This window comes from Carassius auratus, chromosome 31 (assembly GCF_003368295.1).
Source record: "Carassius auratus strain Wakin chromosome 31, ASM336829v1, whole genome shotgun sequence".
Lineage (NCBI taxonomy): Eukaryota > Metazoa > Chordata > Actinopteri > Cypriniformes > Cyprinidae > Carassius > Carassius auratus.
In genome coordinates this window covers 18414021-18440996 of record NC_039273.1, presented here as the reverse complement: position 1 = coordinate 18440996, position 26976 = coordinate 18414021, and the positions used below count along the sequence as shown (strand labels likewise).

Genomic DNA, 26976 nt, shown 5'->3' with positions numbered 1-26976 from the left:
TTGTTAACGCTTATTGGTCAACTTAAAACTGACGTCAATCTTCGCCCTTCAAGGAAGTAACAAACCCCAGTAGGCCAGAGTTGAAACGTTATACAATATAAATAAAAGCACACAAAGCAGAAGTCATATCGTCCAGAAGCAACTCCAACGGGACAGTCATGAATCCTGATATTAGCCGTGAACGTGAAAATGCATCTTTTAACCCGGAGATCCTTACAAACATACTGGATGGTGGTGCAGAAAAGACACGCAGAAGGAGAGAAATAGGTAACGTTAACGTTAAGCTTTGATCAGAAAGATCATCTATCTATCTATCTATCTATCTATCTATCTATCTATCTATCTATCTATCTATCTATCTATCTATCTATCTATCTATCTATCTATCTATCTATCTATCTATCTATCTATCTATCTATCTATCTATCTATCTATCTATCTATGTGTATATATATATATATATATATATATGTGTGTGTGTGTGTGTGTAAGTAAGTAAGTAAATTTACAGTTGTTTTTGAATGCAATTTTTTTTTTGATTTTGATCAGTTTCTCATTGGGTAGGGACAATAACTGTTAATGACCATTAGTATGAAATGTTATGTTTTAAAATGTTATTTAAAAGTGTGTTAAGTAGAGCATTGTCTTATTCCAATATTTACTTTCTGTTAAAGACAACACTTTCTGTCCAAAAGATGTTCGCCTAAATGCCATATCGCAAAACCCTCTAATTCTAGATCTAGTGCCAATACCACCACCTCTGTTTTATAAATTATTTTAATGGAGGTGGAGCAAGCCCATACCAGACCTTATAATTAAAACAAGCATATTTAAACCTATTTATTTATTTATTATCAATATTTTTTTTGTCGATAATTAAGCCTTCTTTCTTTTGTCATAAATTGGACCTACAGTCTCTTTATCTGTTTTTCTACTCCAAAGTAAACATAACTTTATACATAACCAAATTGTATGACTAAAAATTTAAGCGGTTTAAAGTTCAGTAGTGTAAAAATAATCTCTATTTCAATTACTATTTCTGTACCTTAGATTATTAGACAGATTATTTTTTTACACCAGCTAGTTTAAGACATCAAGGTATAAAGTTAGGTTAAAAAATGGTACTTATCACCTGTTTCTTCCCCAGAGTCTCTGGTTATTGGTGATCCAGACTTCCAGCATGAAGACCTGAACTTCCTCTCCCGCAGTGAGAGATATGATGCAGCAGTGCGGAAGAGTGCTCAGATGATTTTGAAGCTTAGGGAATATGGTATTTCTGATCCAGAGGAGATCTACTCCTACAAGAGGTTTGTGTATTTGCCATTCAGGGATACTGTGTGATTGTATGATATATAGAGGATAAGTTTTGAGGTCCATATAAAAACAGACTCCTGGTCAAATGCTTGGGTAAGTCTACACTTTTATGATTAGAATTAATTTAAAGGTAAAGTCTTAAAGGGTTACTCCACCCAAAAATGGGCACTCATTATTTACTTTTATAGTCTTCTTTAAGCTTTCAACTACTTTCAGATAAATGTTATATTTTTAAAGGGATATTTCATTACAAAATGAAGATTTTGTCATTAATTTTTTACCCTCATGTCGTTCCAAACCCATAAGAGCTTTGTTCGTCTTTGGAACACAATTTAAGATATTTTAGATGAAAACAGGGAGGCTTGAGACTGTCCCATAGACTGCCAAATAAATAAGTTTCAAGGTCCAGGAAAGTATAAAAAAAAGCATTGTCTGAATAGTCTATCTTCCATCAGTGATTCATGCGTAACGTTATAAAGCGACGACAATACTTTTTGTACTCGAAGAAAACAAAAATAACGACTTTATTCAACAATTCCTCTCCTCTGTGTCTCTCCAAATCAGTCTAGTGCCATTTTGGCAAATCTGCGCTGTACGCAGATATGTTTCACACTGCACGCAAGCATTTTTTGCTTTCAAACCAAAGCATAACTACACATAAAAAAACATACAGAAGAGTGTTCACCATCTGCGTACAGCTTTGCTTTCCAGCTGTTCCTTCATAGTGCCTGCATTGTTGAAAGAATCAACTTTTTTTTTTTTTTTTTTTTTTTTACTGGTTTTTATCATCCAAACAATGCATTTTTCTGGATGTAGAATAAAAATTTCCTATATTTTTTATGTTTTATATATATGTTTTTAATTAATGGAAATCTAGTATATATGTTTTTGTCATATTACATAATTTACTTAATAATGTAACATTGGTCCTTTTTCACCAAACCAATGGTATGTTGTTGTAAAACAGGCTTGTGAGTAGCACGAAAGCTTATTTATTTAGCAGTCAAAGGCCAGTTCCAAAGTGTCTTTGCAGACGGCCTGAGCAAAGGTCTCAGGTTAAAAGTGTGTCAAAGGGAAGGGAACTCTACTCCTATTCTCAAACTGAAATAGTTGAAGCATGCTTGAAAATTCACTTTTCATACATATTTAGCACTATGTTTAACTGATTTCAGTTAATGCAGCCATTGCTTACTGTTAATTCATTAATAATTAAAATCAGGTCTATATTAATTTGTAAATGCATTTGACTTTTTAAAAAGCACTTCTGGGAACCAGTGTAAATTTCTTTAACTGCAAATCTGCGTGTATCTCTACTTGAAGTTTTATATCTGTTTTTTTCTTATCCTGCAGTATTGTGAGGGGTGTGTTTCAAGAGCCCTTTGGGGTCCATTATGTCATGTTCATTCCCACCTTAAACAGCCAGTGTACAGCTGAACAGCATAAAAAATGGATCCCGTTAGCCGAGTCATTCCATGTGTTAGGCACCTATGCTCAGACAGAGCTGGGGCACGGTCAGTTCCACTCTCTCAGACAATTATGGGAAATGTACTTTTTTTTTTTTTTAGGCCAAATTGAAAGTGTTGTACTCATTGGGTTCAGCGCTAACAATGGATATAGTTAAGTATGACCCTTGCAGGTGTTGACAGCTAATTATAGTCCCATTTTAATTGTTTACTGTCTACCAATCACAGAAATTATGAATAGAAGTCATCCACCGTAGCTTATGTTCATCTCGTATGCCAAGTCTGGTCTTGCTTTTAGTGTATGTCTTTCTATGAAATCTCTTACTTACCAGTTACAGTTGATACAGTTTGTACTTACTCTTTAGAAAAATCATTCTAAACAGTAATCAAGTCAAGTCACATTTATATAGCGCTTTTAACGATACAGATTGTGTCAAAGCAACTGTAAAGAATTAGGTAGGAAAATTAGTATGTCAATATTGCAAAAAGGCAGTTCATCATTGAATTCAGTGATGTCATCATCCAGCTCAGTTTCTGTTTAAATAGTGAGTGAGTGTAAAGTCTAAGATATCTCTGAAAATTTACTTTCCCCAAATAAGCAAGCCAGAGGCGACAGCAGCAAGGAACCAAAACTCCATCTGTGACAGAATGGAGAAAAATCCTTGGAAGAAACCAGGTTCAGTCAGGGGGCCAATTCTCCTCTGGCCAGACGAAACCAGCTTTCAGTTCCAGCCTGCAGCAAAGTCAGATTGTGCAGAAGAATAATCTGTTTCCTGTGGTCTTGTCCTGGTTGCCGTCTAGGAGACAAAGTCTTGACTGTGGATCTGTCTCTAGGGCTTATCTAGTTGTCCTGGTCTCCGCTGACTTTCAGGGCTGTAAAGGTCCTCTCTAGGTCCTGATCCACCATCTGGGCTGTATACGTACTGGATCCGGGTGACTGCAGAGACCACCTGATCTGGATACAGATTGGATCTGGTTGCTATGTTGACCTCGAAATAAGAGAGAAAAAGGCTAATATTAGCATAGATGTCATTCTTCTAACAATGTAGCAAGTAAATTGTGTGTTATGGGAAATGTTTCCAGTTCCGGTTTTCCTAATTAATGCAGCCTTAAAATCCTTAAAACAATACTTCAGAGCTTATATTTGTGCGGGTTGTCGAGCATGCACATTTCTCCTCATTGCGTACGCGAGCTAGCGTCCTTTGGCTCTTAAAGGGGGGGGTGAAATGCTATTTCATGCATATTGAGTTTTTTACACTGTTAAAGAGTTGGATTCCCATTCTAAACATGGACAAAGTTTCAAAATTAAGTTGTACGTTTGAAGGAGTATTTTTGTTCCCAAAATACTCCTTCCGTTTTTTCACAAGTTTCGGAAAGTTTTTTTCGAGTATGGCTTTGTGTGACGTTAGATGGAGTGGAATTTCCTTATATGGGTCCTAAGGGCACGTCTGCCGGAAGAGCGCGCGCTCCCGTATAGCAGAGCACTGAGAGCACAACAGGCATTCACTGATCAGAGCGAGAGCGTCGCGAAATGTCACAAAAGGAGTGTGTTTTTGATTGCCAGGGCAAGACAACCCTGCACAGATTACCAAAAAAAAAACAGCATTAAGGGACCAGTGGATGGAGTTTATTTTTACAGAGCGTCAACGGAGTTGTGCAAGTGTTTTTGTTTGTTCCCTGCATTTCGAAGATGCTTGTTTTACAAACAAGGCCCAGTTTGACGACGGTATCGTTTATTTCTTAAGGATGATGCAATCCCAATGAAAAAGGGTCACGATCGTGTGTTGGAACCGCAGGCGGTGAGTAAAACTGCTTAAAGTATCTCTACCTCCTTGTTAGTGTGTCCGCCTCCCATGCCGGAGACCCGGGTTCGAGCCCCGCTCGGAGCGAGTCGTTGCAGCTGCTGCTCTCGTTCAGTTTCAGCCTCAGGATCTGATTCTGGATCATAAATAAACGGCTGAATCTGACTGTAAGCCATGGTTTGTTTTGGATGATGGTTTTTCCCTCACGGTAATGTCACAGCTTCCACATGCTCTCAACGCAAAAGCCTACTGGCGCTCGTGATTCTTTAGCTCCGCCCACACGGCACGCCTCCAGCCGGTCATGTTTTTCCGGGAAAAATCGGTACAGACTATCTTTCTCTTATGAATATAATAAAACTAAAGACTTTTTGGAGTTATGAAGGATGCAGTACTACTCTATAGGTACTCAAGATTAACAGGATATTGAGTGAAAACGAGCTTTTCACCCCCCCTTTAAATGTTTAAACTGACAAAGCTTAAATGAGTTTAGTTTAAACATATATTAACGTGTGCTGTTCAGGTCTCATCTGTGCGCGCCCGCTATCAGCACCCGGAATAAATGACAGCTCATATTCCAGCATTAATTCACATTGATCAAGAGTGAATTGTTAGTCCAGCTTTTTTTTTTTCTTTTTTTTTTTCTTATCGCTATTGTTGTAATGTCTGGGAATCCAGAATGCGCATCCATCAACAGAAACATATACTAGTTGAACCTAGTTTGTTTTACGTGCTATTTATAACAAACCAGCAAACCATACAGATGCTTTGTCAGATTTAAAAGTTGAACCGCGGTCCCAGCGGTGAACCGAACGGTCCAAGAGGGTCTGGCTGAAGACATGCACTTGATCTAAGATCTTTTTTTTTTAATTATTATTTGCCATATGTCTAGACAATTTGTTTGAGATCTTTACTTAGTGATTATTTTGACTTATGTGTGTTCTAGAGACATGTTACAACTTTTTGATAAAGCTCTCATTGGTTTTCTTAAATATGTTTCAAATGTATACTGCATGCATTTATGACTTATGAGCATATCTGTGTCAAAATTGTTATTAAAATCGAAATCGCTAAATTGATCAGAAAATCGTGATAGGTTTTTTTTGTCCATATAGCAAAGCCTTATTAGAAATGATTAAAAATCAAAATGATTGCTTTACTTTAGCCCGACTGACATATAATTTTTTCTAATTTGAGTGGTACTGATAGGTTTCTGCTGGAAATTTGAGCACGCTGCTGTGCCGTTATGTCATGCCTGTAAACAAAAAGTTGTCCTACTAGGATAATGCATGTGAGGATCCTGCAACTAGTGAGTCGTTTATAGCCTTTTCTCACAGCAGCTGGAATAATAAAATGTATCATTCTGATGGCAGATTGTAATCCAAAAAGATTTATGTGTTTATGGAACATTTTCGTTATGGAGTATTTTTCGAGTTTTAATACGCTTCTGATTACAAATAGCCTGGGATGAAACAAGATTTGTATTTTAAACACAGCCAGTTTGAAGGGAGCATAGTTTGCTCTTTGAGTTAAAATAATTTCTTAATATGAAATTCGAATAGTATGACAATTAGAGATTAGACTACAAAAATTGAAATATACATCCTAATACACACTGTACTCAGTCATAGAATGCTAATGTTGTTAACATTAATAATTTGAGAATAAAGTATAACAATAATAACTTTGATGTGATAGGAGGTAATCGATCTTTAGATTAAATCACTAATGGTAGCTCAATTTAATGTAATGCTTTTTTCCTCAGCTGGTCAGAAAGTGGCATACTTGTTACTTGTTCAGATGAAAAATAATTGGTGATAATTATTTAAGTAATATTTTCCAAGATGTAGGCTAGAATCTGTGATTGTGAAATACAGTAAATATCCACACTGGTGCGGTTACTGACTGGCACATATACTCCTCAAAACATTAGAATCATTCACGCTGTAGCTGTGCCGCCTCATGCAAGCAAGATAATTCTGCAAAAAGCTGAAATTGCAGGTTTTCAAACAGAGATGGCGACAAAGAGGCAAAAATTTTGGACTGAAGCTTTAATAAATGATATCATCTTACATTTTGAAAATGAGTAATTGCATAAAAAAATTACATTTAAACAATTAAATAAACAAATCAGAAACACAACATATTTGCAATGAAGCTAGTTCCATTTAAAAACTGTTTTTTCTATGGTGTTATTACATGCTTGTATTGGTGTAAATAATTTCAGTTCGAAGCGAGCGTATATGTTCCATACAAAGGACACTAAAGTGTGTAAGATGTCAATTTAAATAGTATTTATTTACAGAGGTATATTATGTCTAGTGGTTGACCATGTTTTTTGATAGCTGATGCCGATATCTTGGAAAGCAGGGTGGCCGATGGCTGATATACAGTAAAGCAGATATAATTGTATTTATTTTAATTAATCAAGAAATTTGAAATAATTTGAAAATGGATAAAAAAATAAACTAGGGTTGGGACTTTAACGCGTTAATTGAGATTAATTAATTACACAAAAAATAACGGGTTAACTAAGATTAATTAATTACAGAAAAAAAATCCCGCATTTTTAATAACTTATTTTTGCACCGCGGAACGTTTCTCACTGGATGAGTTTCGGCGGACCGATTATACTGGAGCACCAATGTCAGTTGCAAGGTTTATGAAACGAAATGTGCATTTATTAATTCAAAGATTTATTTAAATGACTTAAATGCATATTTGTTGAATGCTGATGGCAAACGACAAAGTATAATGTTTGCCTTTCTATTGCTAATAATATAATAAGTTGTATACATTTTAATTCCTTTGTTTTACCGATCTATCTGATTATTAGACCAAATTCTATCTGTGTTAGACAGAACTGTTAACTACAACAGTGAACAAGAGGGAGAATGTGAGCACTGTGTGAAAGGCAGTTCCTTCAAAATAAATGTCCCACCTTGAATGCATTGGCCAAATAGAAAACTTATTGGCTGATGCCGATATCTGAAAAATTCCAAATATTGGCCAATATATCGCCCTTGGTGATATATTGGTCGAGCACTAATTATGTCACACTTCACACTACTCTAGTAAGTTTCATCTGTGTGTGAAGACACTGCGTAGCACAAATCTTTAAATCATTGTTCTGAAGTGAAGTAAACTTCAACGGGTTTCCCACTGCTCAGGGAGTAGGGAGCAAAGAACACCTGCGTAGGGATCATGTCTACTGGAACATGCTTCATGCACATAGCTCTCTTCTAACGAGCTGGTTATCTGAATTGGGTGTTTTAACTGAGCGATACATGCAAAATAGGCCAGACAGACAGACAGTACTTTACTGTATATCAGCTCAAGCCCACAAAGAGGCCATGCTTCTGATAGTGATCGCAGATTTCAAAGGGGCAAGTCTCTTGTTTAGAAGCATATACTACGCCTGTTGCTTCTACAATCCAGTGAGACAAATTTTAAAACCAGCAGACCTTAATTCTAGCCTTTGAATCATATAAACTACTGTTCAGGCAGTTTAAACTAGCTAGTCCTGTCAAGATAAACACACAAGACTAGTTAGATTGCAGTCTTGAAAGAGGGCACTATAAATGTCTGCCTTATGTTGTAGTTTGAAGAGTAGCTCAGAAAGGGCTCTAAGCACAAGGGACAGTTTAGGATGAGGAGGATTTAGCTGCAATTCAACATCTGCCCAATGCACTGTCATGCCAAATGTGCAGTCTCCACATTTCCAGCCTGGGGCACTTTGCCCCTCTCCTGGGAGAACTGATCCCTCCATAAAGGAATTGGCCACAGGGGAGCTGATACCAACTATCAATTCCAGAATCTAAGGATGGTTGGGCAAGGTTGAGTCCTGATCTCACAACCTGAACTCTTTCTTGGGCCATCGGCTTGACAGGGGATTTTTTTTTCGGAGCATCTATTTACACTAACATCTTCCAAACTCCGGTGCACATCTCGGGGGAGTCATCGAACTCTGGTTCGGACCAGGCAAGCCAACCAAGTGTGAAAGCACCTTTTAGTGTAATTAGAATCTTTAGTTATTTGCACTTAGTGTAAAAAGCATCCATTGCTATTTGCACTTAGTGTCATAAAGAAAATATGCTATTTTCACTTAGTGTAAATAGCATTTAATTGCTATTTACACAGTGTAAATAGCCGCGGCCTTTTTTTTAAAGGGAGCACTCATGAACAAACAGAGATCATTCTCCATGGACCGGCCCACCCCTGGATAGCATATCATTGAGCAGGGTTCACTGAGATCATTGAGTTAGTTAATTATTCTCAGACGTCACACCCAACCAAGTACTGTGCATATGGCACACAAAAAATTGGAAATTCAGGGATTAAAGTTCTCCGGCACCGTTCTAAATCACCGGCGTGCAGTGCTTGGCTGTGGAAAAAATAAAAATCCTACATTTAAAAAAAAACTTGCTGATATCATGTCAATTCCAAGAGTTCGCCTACCAGTGGTATGAGAGGAGCACAGCTTTCACTTTCAACCAAACTAACATTACTAGCCAATCAGATTTTTTTGTTCTTGTAAATATGAAACGTGCATAATAGTATTCCAATTACACAGTTGCAGTCCTGATGAATGGAGAATAATCAAAGATGTCCATCTAATGCATATTTATATAGGAAAACTAGCAGTGGACCTTTGTAAACAGCTCAAAGTAATCATGTCATCTCCATAAGAATGATTTGATAGCCAGAACAAATTTACCAGGATTTTTGAAAAATATCATATCTTCCTCTGTATATGCTGTCAATTTGAATAGCTTAACATTCATCTGGGAAAATGGTGTGCATTATCTCACTAGATTTGTAACGTGAATCATTTATAAACCTTTGCCAACATAGTAGAATACATCAACCTGTTTCTAAATATGCCATTTATTGTACATCGCTATTTCAAAATAAAAGTTTCTGAGTTTGCATGTGGCCAGATATAACATTTTTAAATGGATTTAAACATCGTTTAATCACGCTGCAAAGTGAAATGTCACCAGGCCATTGGAGGTTTCAAATACAGACTGTTATGTTTCAAATACCTCTGCAGGTATTTGTTATAATTAGTGGTGGGCATATATAATTTTTTTTAATTTAGATTAATCTCACAGTAATCTTGGAATTAATCTAGATTAAAATGGCTCATTTAAATTCTGCCAAAGGCATTCAGAATATGTGTGCTACCCAAATAATATAATGACTAAAAGTAAGTCTTTTAGAACCGGTTTCTCAAGACAGGTGGCTTATTACACCAGGGGCTCATCTCCTGTTTCCAAAATGCATCACAAAGTGATGAGAAAGCTGCAAACTAAGTCCACATTGCACAAGGTGCAAACAACCTTACGCCTGTTTCACACATACTCCGTCTGCAGTGCGTATGCGTTTCGTATTTTTTTTATGCAACCATGTTAACAGATTCCAGCATGCACGCGGTTGTGGTCCATCAGTGCGTTCCAGGAGCGGTACGTCTGCAGCAGTGCAAACCCGGCGGCTTCAGCTGCGTCCATGTTAGCACGTCACGTTTGATGTGGTAATTTCACTGTAGGCATACACACAGGTTCGAAGACTCGTTCTCGCCCCCTAGAGTGCAATTCGGTTAGTCATACATCCGCGCTAAAATATCACGGTGAAATAATCATAGCTCACCTAGTATAGACCCAGCTCTCAACCCAACTTTGAGAATAGATTAACGGCAATATTTTTTTTTATCGCCGCAGCACGTTAACGCTGATAACGGCCCACCACTAGTTATAATACATAATGTACTTAAGTTGGTTATGTTCATATTATTTACAGAAATATGACATTATTTATTTAAACAGTGTTGTTCAATAATGTTGTTTGGGTGTTTGAGTGCCATTGGTTGGTGATTTATATCAGTGCAATGCAAACATGTTTGAATATTTGATGAAGGAGGGGTATAACCATAAAGCGTTAGCATGCAATGCAAAAGGGAGCCATGAACCATAAATAGTTAGAATGTGATAGAATCAGTCTGTTGGAAGGAAAGAGTAGAATGTATCAAAGAGAATAATGGCTTCTTTGTAGAGCATGACATTGAGAGGGAAGAAAAGTATCAGCTGAGAATGAGGCAGATAGGTCACCCTTTTGTCTCTCTCTCACTCTCTCTCTCTCTCTCTCTCAAAAGTAAACATCCAGAGTGTTATGTGAGAGACAATATAAACCATTTTGATAGGTTTGATCTCTATCAATGTGGACTATTTACTCTTTAATATACATATACATTAGCTAGAAAGGGTCTAAAATAGTTTTAGCCTGATATGATATATACACTATTGTGCAAAAGTCTTAGGCCACTAATATTTGTGTGTGTGTGTGTGTGTATATATATATACATATAAAAAAATGGTTTACGGTGTTTGGTAGGAAATATCAATTTACATTAGAAAACATTCATTTTGCCATTACTTGTAATAATCTTGTGATAATTTTTGTATGCACAAGGAGTTTGACAACAGCCAGTGCTCCACACATGGGATTATATGAAGAAACATAAAAAACTGAGACAGACTAAATTCAGAAGAACTGCGGCAAAGTCTCCAAAATTCCTCAAGAAATCTACCTGTAAATCTACCTGAAATAATATGTACAAGTGCACCTATGGCAAAATATACAAATCAAAATTTTTAAATGCAGTGTGGTTACAAATAATATTGATTTGATTTAGTTAATTGATAAAGAAAATCCATTTATGACATTATTTGAAAGCATCCTCACTTTACAGTGTTTTTACACAAGTGCCTTAAACTTTTCTCAGTTTTCTCATTACATGAATTGATTTCCCAGCATTTTTTTTAACTGACTAGTTGCAAAGGTCACATATTTAATAGTTAATATTGTGGTAGTGTATTAGACACAATATTGTCTGATATTGCTAAATTGTGTAAACAAAAATATTACCTATAAAGCCACAGAAGAACTGCGTCTAAAAACACAATAGACATTTGAATTGAAGCAACACTGAACAGAGCATTCTGTGTATGACATCATTGCGAGAGCAATTAATTTATTTTATTTTATTTGATGTCAAATAAAAAATAAAAAATAAACCTGCATCCAGACAACAACCATGGTTGCATCCACTGTAGATATGCATTCATATTCTGTTGAAGGTGACTGGTGACTTCACAATAGCAGCTTGTGGTGCCATCTGATAAAGTGGTGGTGAGGACCTTCTATGTCCTAGGAATTATTGTTCGGTGCCGCTTTATTTTGTAGATAGTTCAAATCCATTCAAGTTAAGCAATTTGGTATGTTGATTTTAAATATGTAGTAGGTTTATGTTTTTATTTTATTTTTATATTGACATTTCCTTTGATTTTTGTGTGTTTGTTTAAAATCATAATTGTTTCTTTTCAATAATGATTTTAGCTGATTGCTAAGTTATCAGGACCTATGTGTGCTGCCATGCGTGAGTCTGATTTACAGGATGTAAATTCATTCATTTCTACCGAATGACATGAAAGTGAGTGGCTGGGTGAACATGGAGGAGAAATGGCCATGTCTTTTAAATTGTTTATTTTGTTTTTTGTTTAGATTTGTATTATTGTCACTCATAAACATCAATGTCTTAAATGTTTTTCCCTAGTATTAAAGTGTATTTAGATTTAAATATCTTCAACCAAAAATTAAGTATGAGTTTCTATCTTCTGTAGATCACAAAAGAAGATCTTGGTAACCAAACAGTTGCTGGCATGCTATGGAATACATCAACTGTTCAGTTACCAAAGTTCTTCAAAATATATTATTTTGTGGTCAACAGAAATAGGACACTCCTGCAGGTTAGGAACAATTAAGGGTGAGTTAATATGACAGAATTTAAATTTTTAAGTCAACAATCCATTTAAATGTCTGAAACATTAAATAAACATTATGTTGTTGAAAACCCGAGTTCCTCTCTGGCTCAATGCCAGCCAAAGCGTAAACACACCTTTACTCATGCCTAAAACTTTTTTTCTTTCCAAGTCAGAGAGCTATCCTTTTTAAGAAACAAAGTTTATGCAGTTTCTTTTACACCAGTTTATTATTATTTATTTATTTGAAATAATAGAACTAAGTCATTATAAATTCCAATGTTTAATCTGCATGACCTGCTAAAATGATTTCTCTCCTTTTGTTTTTGTCATTTTCTTCCATTATCTTTAATCCTATTCCTTTTAATCTGTATCCATACAAACCAACATTTTTTATTTACTTCGTATTTGTCATTTGAAATTCATCTGATTTCTCCATTTCTTGAAATTTCATATTTAATCCCATGTTTGTTTCTTTTGATATCTAAATAATCCTTCCACTTTTCTACTCGTCTTTCTGTTTCTTCCTTGCACCTTTATTTTTTTTTAATGCTCCACTCACTTTGACCCCTGCCCTACCAAAGCTGTGTGCACCGGGGGCGTCCAGAGCCTCTCGACCTGCACTTGGGCATGTTCCTGCCAACGCTGTTGAACCAATCCTCACCTGCACAACTGGAAGCTTTCTTCATGCCTGCATGGAACTTGGAGATTATTGGCACCTACGCGCAGACTGAGATGGGGCACGGTAACAAATCTGGCACTCACTTATTGCTATTCTGAGGCACTGGTTTGCATTGGATCATGTGGTCTTAAACCCTGTTCGCATGGGATTAGTATCTAGGGACCTTGTGTGATTTTGAAATTACCCCCACCCACATCTGAATTTTGTGTGGTGCATTCGCACAGGATAAGCGAAGCCTGTGATTTTACTCCCAGAAACCCAGATGTCAATGCTTCGAGAGTCCCGTTCTATGGTCTAGATGGATTTAAAAAAAAATGAAATTAATATAGTTTCTTGTGCTGTGTCATTTACATTTCACCAGGTTAAAATCATATCTCAAGCTTTATGCTTGATTTATTTGTAATGCATTAACCTCAAAACCTTTTCAGATTTCTCTTTCTGTAAATTGTATGGTGTAGTGATATGTCAGCACTCAAATTACTAGAGTTGGGGTACTCGAGCTTGGACTCGGACTCGAGTCCAATTTTGAATGAACTCGGACTTGTCACGCACTCGGGTGAATTTGTACTCGGACTTGACACGGACTTGAACATTTTGGACTCTGAAAATATTCCAAGTACAGTCGAGTCCGTGTCATGTGTAACAATAAAACCAGCATAAAATTAAGATGAGAAATGAGATTCGATTCAATAAACCGGTTGAAAAAAAAAAACGGTTCACCGGTTCTTTTATGCTCAACATAATGAAGCCCTTGATGATGACTTAATGGCGTCAAGTCTATCAAACATTCAAATATATAAAGTCAGTAATCAAAACTTCAGTCAGTTAAAAACCTCATAATCATGAAAAGTTTCCAATTAAGTTTTGCAACAACACCCAAACACAGTAACACCAATAATGTGCATACGAGGATTTAAGTCTTGAAGATATAAAGTAAATAAATTAGGTGTCATCAGCGCAGGAACCATGACCCACTTACTATACATAATCCATTGCGATGTATTTGTTATTAAATGAACTTACATTTCACCAGATTGCCCTTCATTCAAGCCTTCGGTTTACCCGCGCTTACAACATTAGCACTGAATCAGAATCAGTCACCAAAATAATCACTTCGGTTCAGACACGCTGTGAGTCCGTTGGCTTCACGCTGAATCGCGCATGCTCAGTATAATCAGCTCCTTGGTTTTAGAATTGGACACGTCCGAAAGAAATGGTTTTCGGTTCAGTGTACTGATGATCCGAAAACCGATGCAACCGGTTCTTGACTCGAGAACGAGAATCACTCTAACCGGCACGTGCTGCAGTTCAGTATCATCAGCTGCTCTCGTGTTCATGTTCTGTTTACTACGTACTCAATTTGTGAATGTGTCATCATTAACTATAAATACAGTACAGATATTTCATAAATCATCCCTTATTCCTATTAAACATAACAGTCTTTAGAGTCTTAATCATTGTCCAACTTCCCTGAAAACCTATACATAATCTACAATATACAGATTAGAAACATGCAAAAAAAAAAAAAAAAATATATATATATATATAAATTCATAATGCCATCATTAAGGATCTCCTCATTGGCTGCACTTTACCTCTGTCAAATGTGGGGGAGAGGCAGTGAATAATTGAAATGTCAGCGTTAACTGGAGGACAATACAGTATGATACAATAATAAAACAGGTTAATTTGTATTTTAAACCCTTTGAAACCTTTTTTGATAGGAAACTAGTTATTTTGACATAAAACAAAAATGTTCAATGGCAATGACTAGATGTAACAGTGGTATTTTTTTTATTACATTTTTATATTGCCATTGGTTTAATGGGTTGAAAGGTTAAAATATTAATAGAATGTAAAAATTTACAATACCAATTTATAATCTTTTTTAATTTAATTACTTTCTGGACTCGGGCGGACTCGACTCGGACTCGGCCTTTAAGAACTCGGACTTGAGTCCAACTCTGCCCCTTTTGGACTCGGACTCGGACTTGGACTTGGACTTGATGTTTAAGGACTTGGTCTTGACTCGTACTCGGCAAAGGTGGACTCGGACCCAACTCTACAAATTACTATCAGACACTCCAATGCAGCTCCATTCTTCGCGAAAGATGGATAAAAAGGCTCACAGGAAACAAAAACCTCGAAAAATGATATACGACCCACGAAATCCAGGCCAAATCACAGGACTAATATTTTCAAAGGACATCTGTGTTCAGCGAAATATGGTAGGTCTTTTGCGGGGGAGTTTTTACTTTACAAATTACAGACATGGCCGATTTGCATGGATAACAGACAACCTCCCCAATTATTACAAATGACCTAGTGGTCACTAGATAATACTAATCCTATGCGAATAGGGCTTTTTACACTACTGGATTACTGAATTTCACAATCACTTTTGTTGGATCCAGAATCAATGATTTACACAGTCAGTGGCACCCTGAACCAAAAAACCTACCACAGTATTTTCAAATCAGTGACCAGCACAGTCTCCTAATCTTAACACCATCGATGAACTGGGCAGAAATGTGAAAGCCAAGCGACCAACATGTGCAGCATATTTGTGGGAACTTTTGCAGCTTTGTTGATATCTATTTCAGAATCAGTGCTGCAGGCAGTTGATTCTCTAATTGTTTATGCTATTAAATTGTAATGTGTTAATAAAATCTAGAGAAATGTTAGTTTAAAAAAAAAAAATATCAATGGTACTGTGTCTATAAAGAGAGAGTGTGTATTCGGAACTATCCTGGAGCAAGTTAAAAAAGGAGATAACTGGCTTTTAACAAAGTGAACTGACACATGACCATAAGTGTACAATCTATACTTGTAAAACCTTGCCATTCAATTATATAATGATTCAAATGAACTTTTACAAAACAAATGCATATTTATTCTCTAGAAAGCCACACTAAATGAGTAAACATTGCTACTGCATTCCTGACATGGGTCAGACCCCTCCCAGATATCCTCAAGACATTGCTATGATTATGTATTATAGGTATTCAATGTATACTAGATAAGAAAGGGATTGGAAATCCACCTATTCATAAAGATATTGTTTCAAACTTTGTTTTGCAGATTAAAAATTTACACTGAGCGGCAATGCAAGATAGTTACTATTAAAAAAGCAATTTACTGACAGTAAACAAATTGAAGAAAACTAAAACAAATCATGTTACAAAAATAAGAGGTTTGTTGATAGATGTTCTCTTTTTCTTTTTTTCTGCTGTCAGACACCTACAAGGGTTACCTTAACCATGCTGTTTAAACTGAAAGATTATGAATACTGTTCCACTGAACCACTAATGGGATAAGAGCTTGCATTTCATCATTTTTATTTGCACAGTCCAAGATACTTTTTCAAATGATATTTAATACAGTTTCAAAGTCAAATATTGCCTATAAATTAATTTTATTTTGATTTACTTGAATTAGATCTGTAGCAACAGTTGTCTGTGTTGTTTTGCATGTATTACATCTATTTAGGTACACACATCCGTGGTCTTGAAACCACTGCTACTTACGATCCTTCCACCCAAGAGTTTGTTTTGAACAGTCCAACAATCTCCTCTATTAAATGGTGGCCAGGTGGATGTGAGTAAGCTGTGTTCTAATCGCTCATTTATCATGTAATTATTTTATGTTAAATATAAGATGACACCGTGTACAACTGATTACATAATGTTTCTTTTTTTATTATTATTAATTTGTTCTCTGTATTTGTGTTTGTAGTGGGTAAAACCTCAAATCATGCTATAGTCCTGGCTCAGCTATACACGCAGGGCAAGTGTCATGGACTACATGCCTTCATCACACCCATTCGCTGTATGGATACGCACATGCCATTGCCAGGTATAGTTGTGTGATGATAATATGCGGATAAAGATTGGACCATGTGTGAGAGGATTTGCTTGTTTTTTGATATGTATGATTATAAGAGTAATTAGATGGACTGCAGTGATTACACAATCATCAGATTATGGAATGATTATTTGATCAAATACGCCATCAGGTAAAACATAGGCAGTATCTTTTATCTTCAAGGTTGAGTTGCAGCACATTTCTGGAATGGAACAATACATTTAGGACTGATACAAACCTCTTGCACAATTTGCAGTTTAAACTCCAAAAAGAATCAGTAACATTGAACATACATGGGAGTTAGTGAATATATGTGATACTTTAGTGAAATGCTTGGCCCTAGGGACAGTGGGTTTTTACATGTCTCATATACAGCTCTTATGAGAACCAGAGAATAAAATAAGAACAATAAACAAGTTCAACCTGATAATACTTTTTCTATTCAACATTGAAACTATTCAAACTATGTTTTGCAGATTAAAAGTTGTATCTTTGTAAGTTTTGATATTTTAGTTGTTGCAATCTTAAATTTTAAAGCCAAATTACACTTTTATGGCACCAATTGAAAAATAACAGTTCAGTCATTTAAACATGGTTATTTGTTGGATTTGGGTGGTGGGTTCTTGATTTCAAGAATTTAAATAAAAATCCTCTAAGGACCTATCACTCCACTAAATTTTCTAAGCTTTGTGAACTGGAAAGAACACACCCTTAGCTTTATATATATATAAACGTGAGAGTTCTGCATGGCAAAAATGTAATTTACCGTATAAAACTGTATAAAACCGTATAAACCCCCAAAACAACTTTAGAAAATAACTTTAACTGTTAATATTATTATTATTATTATTATAGACTGCAGGTCTTGATGTCCAATTCTGATTTGTTACCTCAATTATTTCAATTGTGACCTATATCCGATTCATGTGTTTATACTTGCCATACCATCTAGTCATTTACTGTCTCCACATGTGCTTCTCATGAGAATAATGTGACTTATTACATATAACAAGTCACATATATAAGAATACATATAACAGTCACATTGGCACATAGCTGTATCTGATTTATGTCCAGTTTATTTCGACATATAAATGAGGCCTGAAACCGATCTTTATATCGAAATGCATGTGTTTTTTTCCTGTTTACACTGTCATAGAACCGATCCAATCTGTGTCACAAATGAGCAAAAAATTGGAAATCGTGTCACATTTAACTGGTAGTGTAAACAAACCTTAGATGTGTCATCAATAGTTTATTAATCGGATTTGTTTGTTGTATGTATGTGTACAGAATGTAGTTTTAAATATTCAAGCCAGTGTTTTCAGATCTGTTGTGTTTGAACAGGTGTAGTGGTCGGTGATATTGGCCCCAAATTTGGTTTTGATGAGGTGGATAATGGTTACTTAAAACTGGAAAATGTCAGGATACCACGTGAGAATATGCTTATGAAGTACGCCAAGGTGAGCAGTTCCTGCCCACATTGAAAGACAGAAAAAGTTTACAGTAATTTGTTTGTGCTTGTGATCAGAGTTTATTAACAAACAAAACAAAAGATCTCTAATTTTAAATATTTTTCAGTTATGTTTGCTGCAAGTAAAAATTTTTTTAATGAAGCTTTATAATTATCATATAGTTTTAATTTTATTTTTTTTATTGTTTTTAATGTACAGTTGAAATGGTGGCAGATGAAATTTCCCCTTCACAAAAATTAATAAAGCTTTCTAACTTGAAATGGTTTCCAAAATATAAGAGACAACATCTAAGTTAAATCAGGAAATAAACTGAATTTTATGGCATAAAAATAAATAACATGAAAAAATTCTTAGTTATGATTTAACTTACATTTTTAATCACTAATCTATTGAATGCAAATTTGTGATATTATTCATGTTATTACTGTTAACAAGTAAATAAGTCTGAATTGTTTTTAACTGGAATATTCACAAATCATGCTAAGATAACCTGGATCTGTGCTTTGTGCCTTCAAATGCATTATATTAGTAAAGTTTTGTGGTGTATGTGCCTGTGTAGGTTGAGCCAGATGGTACGTATGTGAAGCCTCCTAGTGATAAGCTCACATATGGCACCATGGTGTTTATTCGCTCCATGATAGTGGGGGAGTCGGCACGAGCTCTCTCCAAGTCCTGCACCATCGCCATTCGTTATAGTGCTGTCCGACACCAGTCTGAACTACGCCCAGGGTGCGTGCGTCTCTGTCCTTCTCACACGAAACACATACACATACAATGTTGGGTTTTCTTTTAAACTTTTGCTCAATTTATCTGTGTCTGTGCGTGGGTGTATATTTTAGGTGATTTAAAATAACTTTTTATTTTATTTTGTTTTATTTTTTTTAGGGAGCCAGAGCCACAAATCCTAGACTATCAGACTCAGCAGTATAAACTCTTCCCTTTGCTGGCAACTGCCTTTGCCTTCCACTTTGTGGGGCAATACATGAGTAAAACATACCATCGGATCTCAGGAGACATTAATCAGGGTGACTTTAGTGAGCTGCCAGAGGTTAGCAGAAATATGTTCTTAATTTTTATTTTATTTTACACATATTCATAAGTTTTATATGCTTGCATACTGTATGCTTTGTAGCTAAATTTCATTGTCTTGATTTATCTTTTTTTTGTATTTCTTCTCTCTATTCTTTCTGTAGCTGCATGCTCTATCTGCAGGTCTGAAAGCTTTTACCACCTGGGTGGCAAATGCAGGAATTGAGCTTTGTCGCATGTCATGTGGTGGTCATGGTTATTCCCGCTGCAGCAGTTTACCTGACATCTACGTCACCTTTACACCAACCTGCACTTATGAGGGAGAGAATACCGTTATGATGCTGCAGACAGCTAGGTAAAAATAACACCTATTTACCTTAACTGTTTCAGATATCAGCACTATTTGGATGGAATTAATTAAAGAAATTGTGACTTCATGCAGCAATTTGGGGTTTCACAATTAAAATTAATGTTTGAGGCTGGTACTGCATTTAGAAACAAACAGACATGATTTTTATTTTATTTAACCAGGGAAATCCTTTGAGAACAAGTCTCTTTAATGAAGGAGCCCTGGCCAAGAAAGCCGCCATAAAAAGTTCCACAAAAAAATAAAAAATAAAAATAAATAAATACAATGAACATACAAGACATAATACATGAATCAACCAACGAGGAAATCATGACATCCCCCATTTTCATCATAGACTTATCCTAATGTGACAGGCAGGGACAGGTGCCCATGTTGCCAGCTTCCCGATGCTTTAATAGCCTCTTAAATTGACCAAAAGAGACCAAATTATCAAGTTGTAAATCATTCTGTAACAGGACTGCAAATCTGTAGTTTTTACTAAGGTTGGAGTGTCTGTTGTGTGGATGTTATTTGATATATAACACACATCAGAAAAAATGAGAAGTGTCCTTGTTAAAATTAGATTTCTTAAATTCAAGTTAAATAAGAAATATGAAGTAATTTTCTCCGTTATTAAATGTTATGTGTAAGATGTACAGCCCAATTAAGAAGGTAATTATATCTTAAGGGGATATAGTCTGAATTTTTTTTTTTTTTTTTTATAAAATTATTTGTTTTTAGACACACTCCAAATTAGCGTGTTAAATGTGTATATATATGTGTGTGTGTGTGTGTGTGTGTGTGTGTGTGTATATATATATATGTACATATATACATACATTCATACATGCATATTAAAATTAAAAATGATACAGACAGGATGAAAAACTGGCATAAATGGAGTTATAAGCGATGATCTAGCACCAGATCCCTAACATGCACAGCTTCTAAATAATTAAATAAGAGACTGGGAGATTAAGAGAATGGAAAATAACGAAAGGAAATAAAGGAAAATAAAACTGTGTAAGTTGCCAAAATAGGACATAATAATTGCTTCAACAGAAATGTAAAGCAATTTATTTTTTTATTTTTTTGTTTTGTTAATCCAACAACAGAATTCCTTAGTTTTCGGTGAATTGCACTAGTGGTCAGTTTTAGAATGCCTTAAGTTTAAGTTTCCAAATTAAGCAGTTTTCTTTTTCTTTTCCAAGTTCAGTAAATAACCCAAAAAGGGTATCTCAAAATTAAGCTGTACACTGCTACAGGTTAAATAATCAAGCTAAGGTTACCAAAGAATGTTTTTTAAGAAACAAGTTATTTATTAATAACTTATAGTTAGTTATGAAAACTGGCTTGTAAAACATTTGACCAGTAGTGCAATTACCATCTGATTTCTTTTCTAAATAAATCCATTGTTTTAGCATGCAATTTTTTTTCACAGACATCTAAGAAATAATTGCCTCAGTAGGGTTTAAAAAGGCATATTTCAATGAACTGATTGATTTACTTGTACTATTTTCATTACCTAACGTTTTCTGTATATTAGGTTTTTGGTGAAGAGCTACAAACAAGCACGGGCAGGTCAGCAGTTGACTGGAATTGTTTCTTACCTGAACGAACCTCACAGCAGGATACAGCCCCATTCTGTGTCCTCTCAGCCCACTGTCGTCAATATTAATGACCTGGCCAGCCTTGTGGAGGCATACAAATTCAGAGCTGCGAAGTAAGTTGGATCCAGAAAAACACTTTTTTTTTTTTTTTTTAGGTCAACACAGGTTGTAAAAAAAATTTAACCCCTGAGCACACATAGCACATTCATTTTTTGCAGAGACTTGAGAATGTTTTTTAAAAATTCTCACAGGTTAGTTGAAATGGCAGCTAAGAACCTGCAGGCGGAGCTACAGCACAGCAAGAGCAATGAGGACGCCTGGAACAACAATTCCATTGATCTAGTCCGAGCATCTGATGTGAGGCTTCTTAAAATTACCTATAATGCTAATACTGGGGTGTCCAATCTTGGTCCTGGAGGGCCACTGTCCTGTAGCTCCAATCCCAATTAAACACAAATAAACTAAGGTAATCAGGGTCTTCAGGAAATGAGTTGCGTACGAAAACTTAGGCAGCTGACTTGTTTCTTACCTGCCCTATCAGGCTGCACAGGCAGCGTTTAAGTTTGTGGGTACCTTCAGAAACTGATTTCAGAGAGACTTCTGAGGCAGCATAAAGGTCTGATGATCTATAACAACATATAAAAAAGCATCGGTGATAACTAAGCGCATGTTTAATAGTCCAATTCAGAGTAGACATCACAGTTACGTTACTTGCAGCTGCGTGCACGTTGCAGAAAAACACTGAGAACAAGTGGAGGTAAATGGGTAAAATCCATGGAATAAGAAAATGTTTTGATGTTGATACCTTTTGATGATGCTGCTTCTACGTGCCTGAAGCGGTTGAATGGAGAATCTATTCATATGTATGCCATAGACTGCCACTTGAAAATCATAATTTTCTGCCACAAAAAACATCATCCCTGTTTCAGATCTCTAAGTCTATCCCACTATCTAACGTCAATTTTGTTGTGCCTTATTGCTGGATGACAAGCTCTTGTAATATGCAGAGGTCATTTAGAAAATCACATATAATCAGTATAATTTTGTAATCGTTTTAAAATCTAACTATTTTGTACATTATCTGTGTAATTCTCTATTCATAAAGGCTATTTCTCACGGGTTTTCTGCAACCATGATGCGCGCATTCTGAATGTTTACACACCTATAATTGGTCTACAATAAAAATTTCTCACTAGAAATTAAATCAGAAGTTGAAAAGACTGTTTAGAATCATACATTTACACAAACAGACCACCCTCAAATCTTTGAAACCATTTTTACACCATTGTCACAAGTTTGGACATCCCTGTGCTAATGCAAATGTTTTTGTTTTTTTTGTTTTTTTTACACAGCAACTGTTAATCAGAACCTAGTTCAGACTGTCACTCTAAATCTGATTTTTCTTCATAGTGGAGTCTGATCATATTTAGAAATATTTGGTAAAAAACATGAAATGTTTACAAATCATATTTCTGGAAATCCATGTCTGTCTGCCCAAAATGATTGGATTTTTGGCTCTGCACTTTCTCAAACCATGTAAAATGTAATTGTCTCAGGTACTGTTTGTTGAAAACATACTTAATGTCTTTATATAAACAAGTTTGTGTTGTTGCGAAGTGTGAGTCGAGCAGAAAATTACAATAGACTGCTGGTCTACACAACTCTTTGATTTTTGAAACGTCAAAGGCAGAGACATCAACAGGGAATAAAGCTGCAAACTCCAGCTTCCTAAATTTCTTCCACTGCCATATAAAACATAATAATCCAGTGCAACAGCAACATGTCATGTTGTAAGACAAAGTGTCATCCCAAATCGTGTACTTACTGTATGTACTAATTAATCTATGACATTTTGTATTATAAATAGTGTGAGTAGTGTCTTCACACTGAAAAAAAAAAAAAAAAAATACCTGGATGATGCACTTAAATAACTGAAAAAAAGAACTAAGTGTGGAATGTTGAACACCGTTATGATACACAGTACGGACAGTCAATCATTTAGATCAGATTCCAATTGGATAAAAATAATCAGATTTGTGCCGACAGTGATTAACTGTGCATAGCCTAATTGTTTCAGTATACAAAACTTATTGAATCATTCCATTACTGCTGATTTGTACAGATTCAGCAGTCCAGAAATTGTTTTGGAGCTGTGTTTTGACTAATATTCCTCTTTATTGTCTCTATATATACAGGCCCATTGTCATTATGTGGTGGTGAAGCTGTTTGCTGCTAAACTGAGTGAGATTGGGGATACGGCTGTCCACTCGGTGCTCAGCACTTTGGCTCTGCTTTATGCCCTACATGGAGTCGCACTGAACTCTGGAGACTTTTTACAGGTTATACTATACAGTGTAAAACACATTTAGTTTTTAAGGTTTGCCCAGCCCACAGTGACAAAGCCAGGATATTTTCAGAGGGTTGCGCCAGCAACTACCTTGGGGTTGCACAGAAATCTTCATTATTTTAACATAAGTACTGGACAGTTTTAGTGCCTAAAACACAATTTAATACAGTTTATATACAGTACAGACCAAAAGTTTGGACACACCTTCTCATTCAAAGAGTTTTCTTTATTTTCATGACTATGAAAATTGTAGATTCACACTGAAGGCATCAAAACTATGAATTAACACATGTGGAATTATATATGGAATTATATACATAACAAAAAAGTGTGAAAAAACTTAAAATGTCATATTCTAGGTTCTTCAAAGTAGCCACCTTTTGCTTTGATTACTGATTTGCACACTCTTGGCATTCTCTTGATGAGCTTCAAGAGGTAGTCACCTGAAATGGTCTTCCAACAGTCTTGAAGGAGTTCCCCGAGAGATGCTTAGCACTTGTTGGCCCTTTTGCCTTCAGTCTGCGGTCCAGCTCACCCCTAAACCATTGGGTTCAGGTCCGGTGACTGTGTTGGCCAGGTCATCTGGCGCAGCACCCCATCACTCTCCTTCTTGGTCAAATAGCCCTTGATGCCTTCAGTGTGAGACTACAATTTTCATAGTCAACTCTTTGAATGAGAAGGTGTGTCCAAACTTTTGGTCTGTACTGTGTATATATTCATCATACAGAAAAAAAAAGACACATAAATTTGTGCCTATATTGTGATCTCACATTCGTATACAACAGTATATAATAGGCCAAACATTTGAGGGACAAGTTCTTAAACATGACACATAACTAAATACATGTTTTGATGCTGCTTTACTCGCCTCTATATTTAATCATGTTGTAGGCTTTTAACTGTTCCACTGTCTCATATATCTACTGTTCGATTGTTCACTATTTTGTAGCTCTTTCGGCACCTGTACCTCTGACTTGTGCCTGGCACTGAAGCAAAGTTGGAGAGTGTGGGTGAAAAGTCTCCTTTGGGTTGTGTTCGTGATGAGATGGTTTTATTTGTAAATAAACACAATTCTTTTTAAGTAAAAAGATTGTGAGCCACCCCTTAACTCCACCCCACCAATCTAGTTTCTGCACTAGTAATGTCTTTTGAAAAAGACGATTACTTTCATCATACCTTTGCTATTATTCTTATCCTTACAATAGCTTACTATTTTATCTGGGGTTTAAAGATAATCAAGAGCTAATGTGTGTTAGTTTAGCTTATGTATCAGAAGAAACTTAAAGTTTAATGTCCTGATTTGAACCCACACATTCCATTCAGTTATTTTTAATATAAAAAAAAAAAAATTATAAAGAGTAATTTGTATTGTTATTAATCTAATTTAAAAACTTGGGAATGGTACATGAGCCATTAAATAATCATCTGCAAATGAAGTTCTTAGCAATGCATATTACTTATCAGAAATAAAGTTTTAATATATCTACAGTAAGAAATTTACAAAATATCTTCATGGAACATGACCTTCACTTTAGATCCTAATGATTTTTTTCTTTGATAGGCTGGTCTGCTAACTGTTCCTCAGCTGGCTCAGATCTCAAAGAGGCTGAAGGGACTTCTCTCAGAGCTGAGGCCCAATGCAGTGGCTCTGGTAGATGCCTTTGACTACCGTGATGAGATGCTTAATTCTGCTCTGGGGAGATATGATGGCAACGTCTATGAGAACATGTTTGAGTGGGCCAAGAGGTCCCCTCTGAACCATACTGAGGTCTGTATTTACTGCATTCAATGTGTGTTGTATTCATTTATGGTGATGCATGTTAAATAATTTTAGAGGAACCTTTCATTCATTCATTTATTAATTCATTTATTTTTAAGGTGCACGAGTCCCATCACAAGTATCTAAAGCCACTACGGTCCAAACTGTAAGAAGTGCCTTTATGGGAGAAAGGGAAGAGTCTGTCCAAGAAAATGAATACCTATAGCTCTCTTCTTCACCACAACCACTGGGTTTTCTAATCATCTACTGTAGAAAAGGAATTTGTCAGTGAAGAGGTTATTTTTAATTTTCAATTGATATGATTCTATGCCTACTTCTAATTATTTAGAGCAGTAAGTCATCATTGTTTTTTCTGTGGACTGAATGATCATTTCAAGTTAAACCACTTAAATTACTTTTTGTAATTGTATAGTTTAATGATAGTTTGTAATATTTGCTTCCTTGATTTTTCTAGAGGACGTAATGTTACAATAAACATACCCATGATGCTTCAGATTAAAATAACTGAAATTAAGGGACCATATTTGAATAAATTCCCAGTTCTCTGGGTAACAAACTTAAAATGAAATACTGAAAGTGAATATTGCAGTATGCATTCTCTGAATAACGTTTGCGTTAGAAATGATTTTTTACTGAATAATGAATAATTTGACATCTTAACATCTCTTAAAATCATCTCTTAAGACACTCTGACAGGAATGTCTTCTTTCTTTTTCTTTTCTTTCTTTTTTTAGCGACAATCAAAATCAGTGTACGGTATGTTATTAATTACACCATTTACATAGTGATGTACTCATTTGTGTCCTGATAATAATTTTTTTCCCCACACTATTATTTCAACTCTTCTGCTATCTATTAAATAAATAAATAAATTAACATTAACAGTACTGTTTAAATAGCTGATCTTTAATTTATGAATATTGGTATTGCAATTTGGATTTGTAATTACAATTCAAAGATACAATTGTGTTGTAGCAAGATGACATTTTCACCTCTTTTCAAAACCTAATTAAAAAAGTCACTCAGAAGCCACCTTTGTAGCAGTCTTATTAAATTATAAACACAACTGTAACAAATGCATAAAGAAGAAAATTTCTACAATGATTATTTTAAAGATGCAACATTGATGCCACAACGTTGGTGCGGAAAAGTAAGTATGAACCCACAGGAAAATGACAAATCTTGCCAGTGTCAACTTGTATTAAAATGATACTTGTATTAAGACAATAATATTTATTTGGTGAACACATTAAGGGGTTGTCTGAGAACAATAAGACAGTTTTGGGTTCTATGGATGATATCTATGGATGAAGAGATAGCCCATGACAATGTAAAGCACTTTGAGTGCCTAGAAAAGCACTATATAAATGTAAAGAGTTTTTAATTATTATTAATTACAGTGAAAAAAACATTATTATTTTTTGACGAAAACAGAGTCTGTGTTTTT

General features: G+C 35.5%; 1 protein-coding gene across 2 annotated transcripts; it reads left to right on the top strand.

Moving 5' to 3' along the window:
• The first annotated feature begins 27 nt into the window (after positions 1-27).
• Positions 28-26560, top strand: acox1 (acyl-CoA oxidase 1, palmitoyl). 2 transcript variants are annotated; one of them, XM_026213980.1, is made up of 14 exons: positions 28-267; positions 1148-1307; positions 12978-13138; positions 16565-16672; positions 16811-16930; positions 18287-18402; positions 18974-19143; positions 19300-19462; positions 19608-19798; positions 21339-21515; positions 21654-21759; positions 23598-23741; positions 25311-25517; positions 25628-26560. In XM_026213980.1, exons 1-14 carry the CDS (start codon positions 159-161, stop codon positions 25676-25678), a joined length of 1983 nt encoding a protein of 660 aa, XP_026069765.1. In that variant the 5' UTR covers positions 28-158; the 3' UTR covers positions 25679-26560. The 2 variants fall into 2 exon arrangements, with proteins under 2 accessions (XP_026069765.1, XP_026069764.1); XM_026213979.1 differs by lacking the exon at positions 12978-13138 and adding an exon at positions 2665-2825.
• Positions 26561-26976: the final 416 nt, after the last annotated feature.

Excerpts from the sequence above, each read along its gene's own strand:
- acox1 (XM_026213980.1), top strand. The coding sequence starts at position 159 with ATGAATCCTGATATTAGCCGTGAACGTGAAAATGCATCTTTTAACCCG. Across the intron at positions 19,144-19,299 it reads CAGTCTGAACTACGCCCAGG|GGAGCCAGAGCCACAAATCC; the intron begins GTGCGTGCGTCT and ends TATTTTTTTTAG. Across the intron at positions 19,463-19,607 it reads ACTTTAGTGAGCTGCCAGAG|CTGCATGCTCTATCTGCAGG; the intron begins GTTAGCAGAAAT and ends TTCTTTCTGTAG.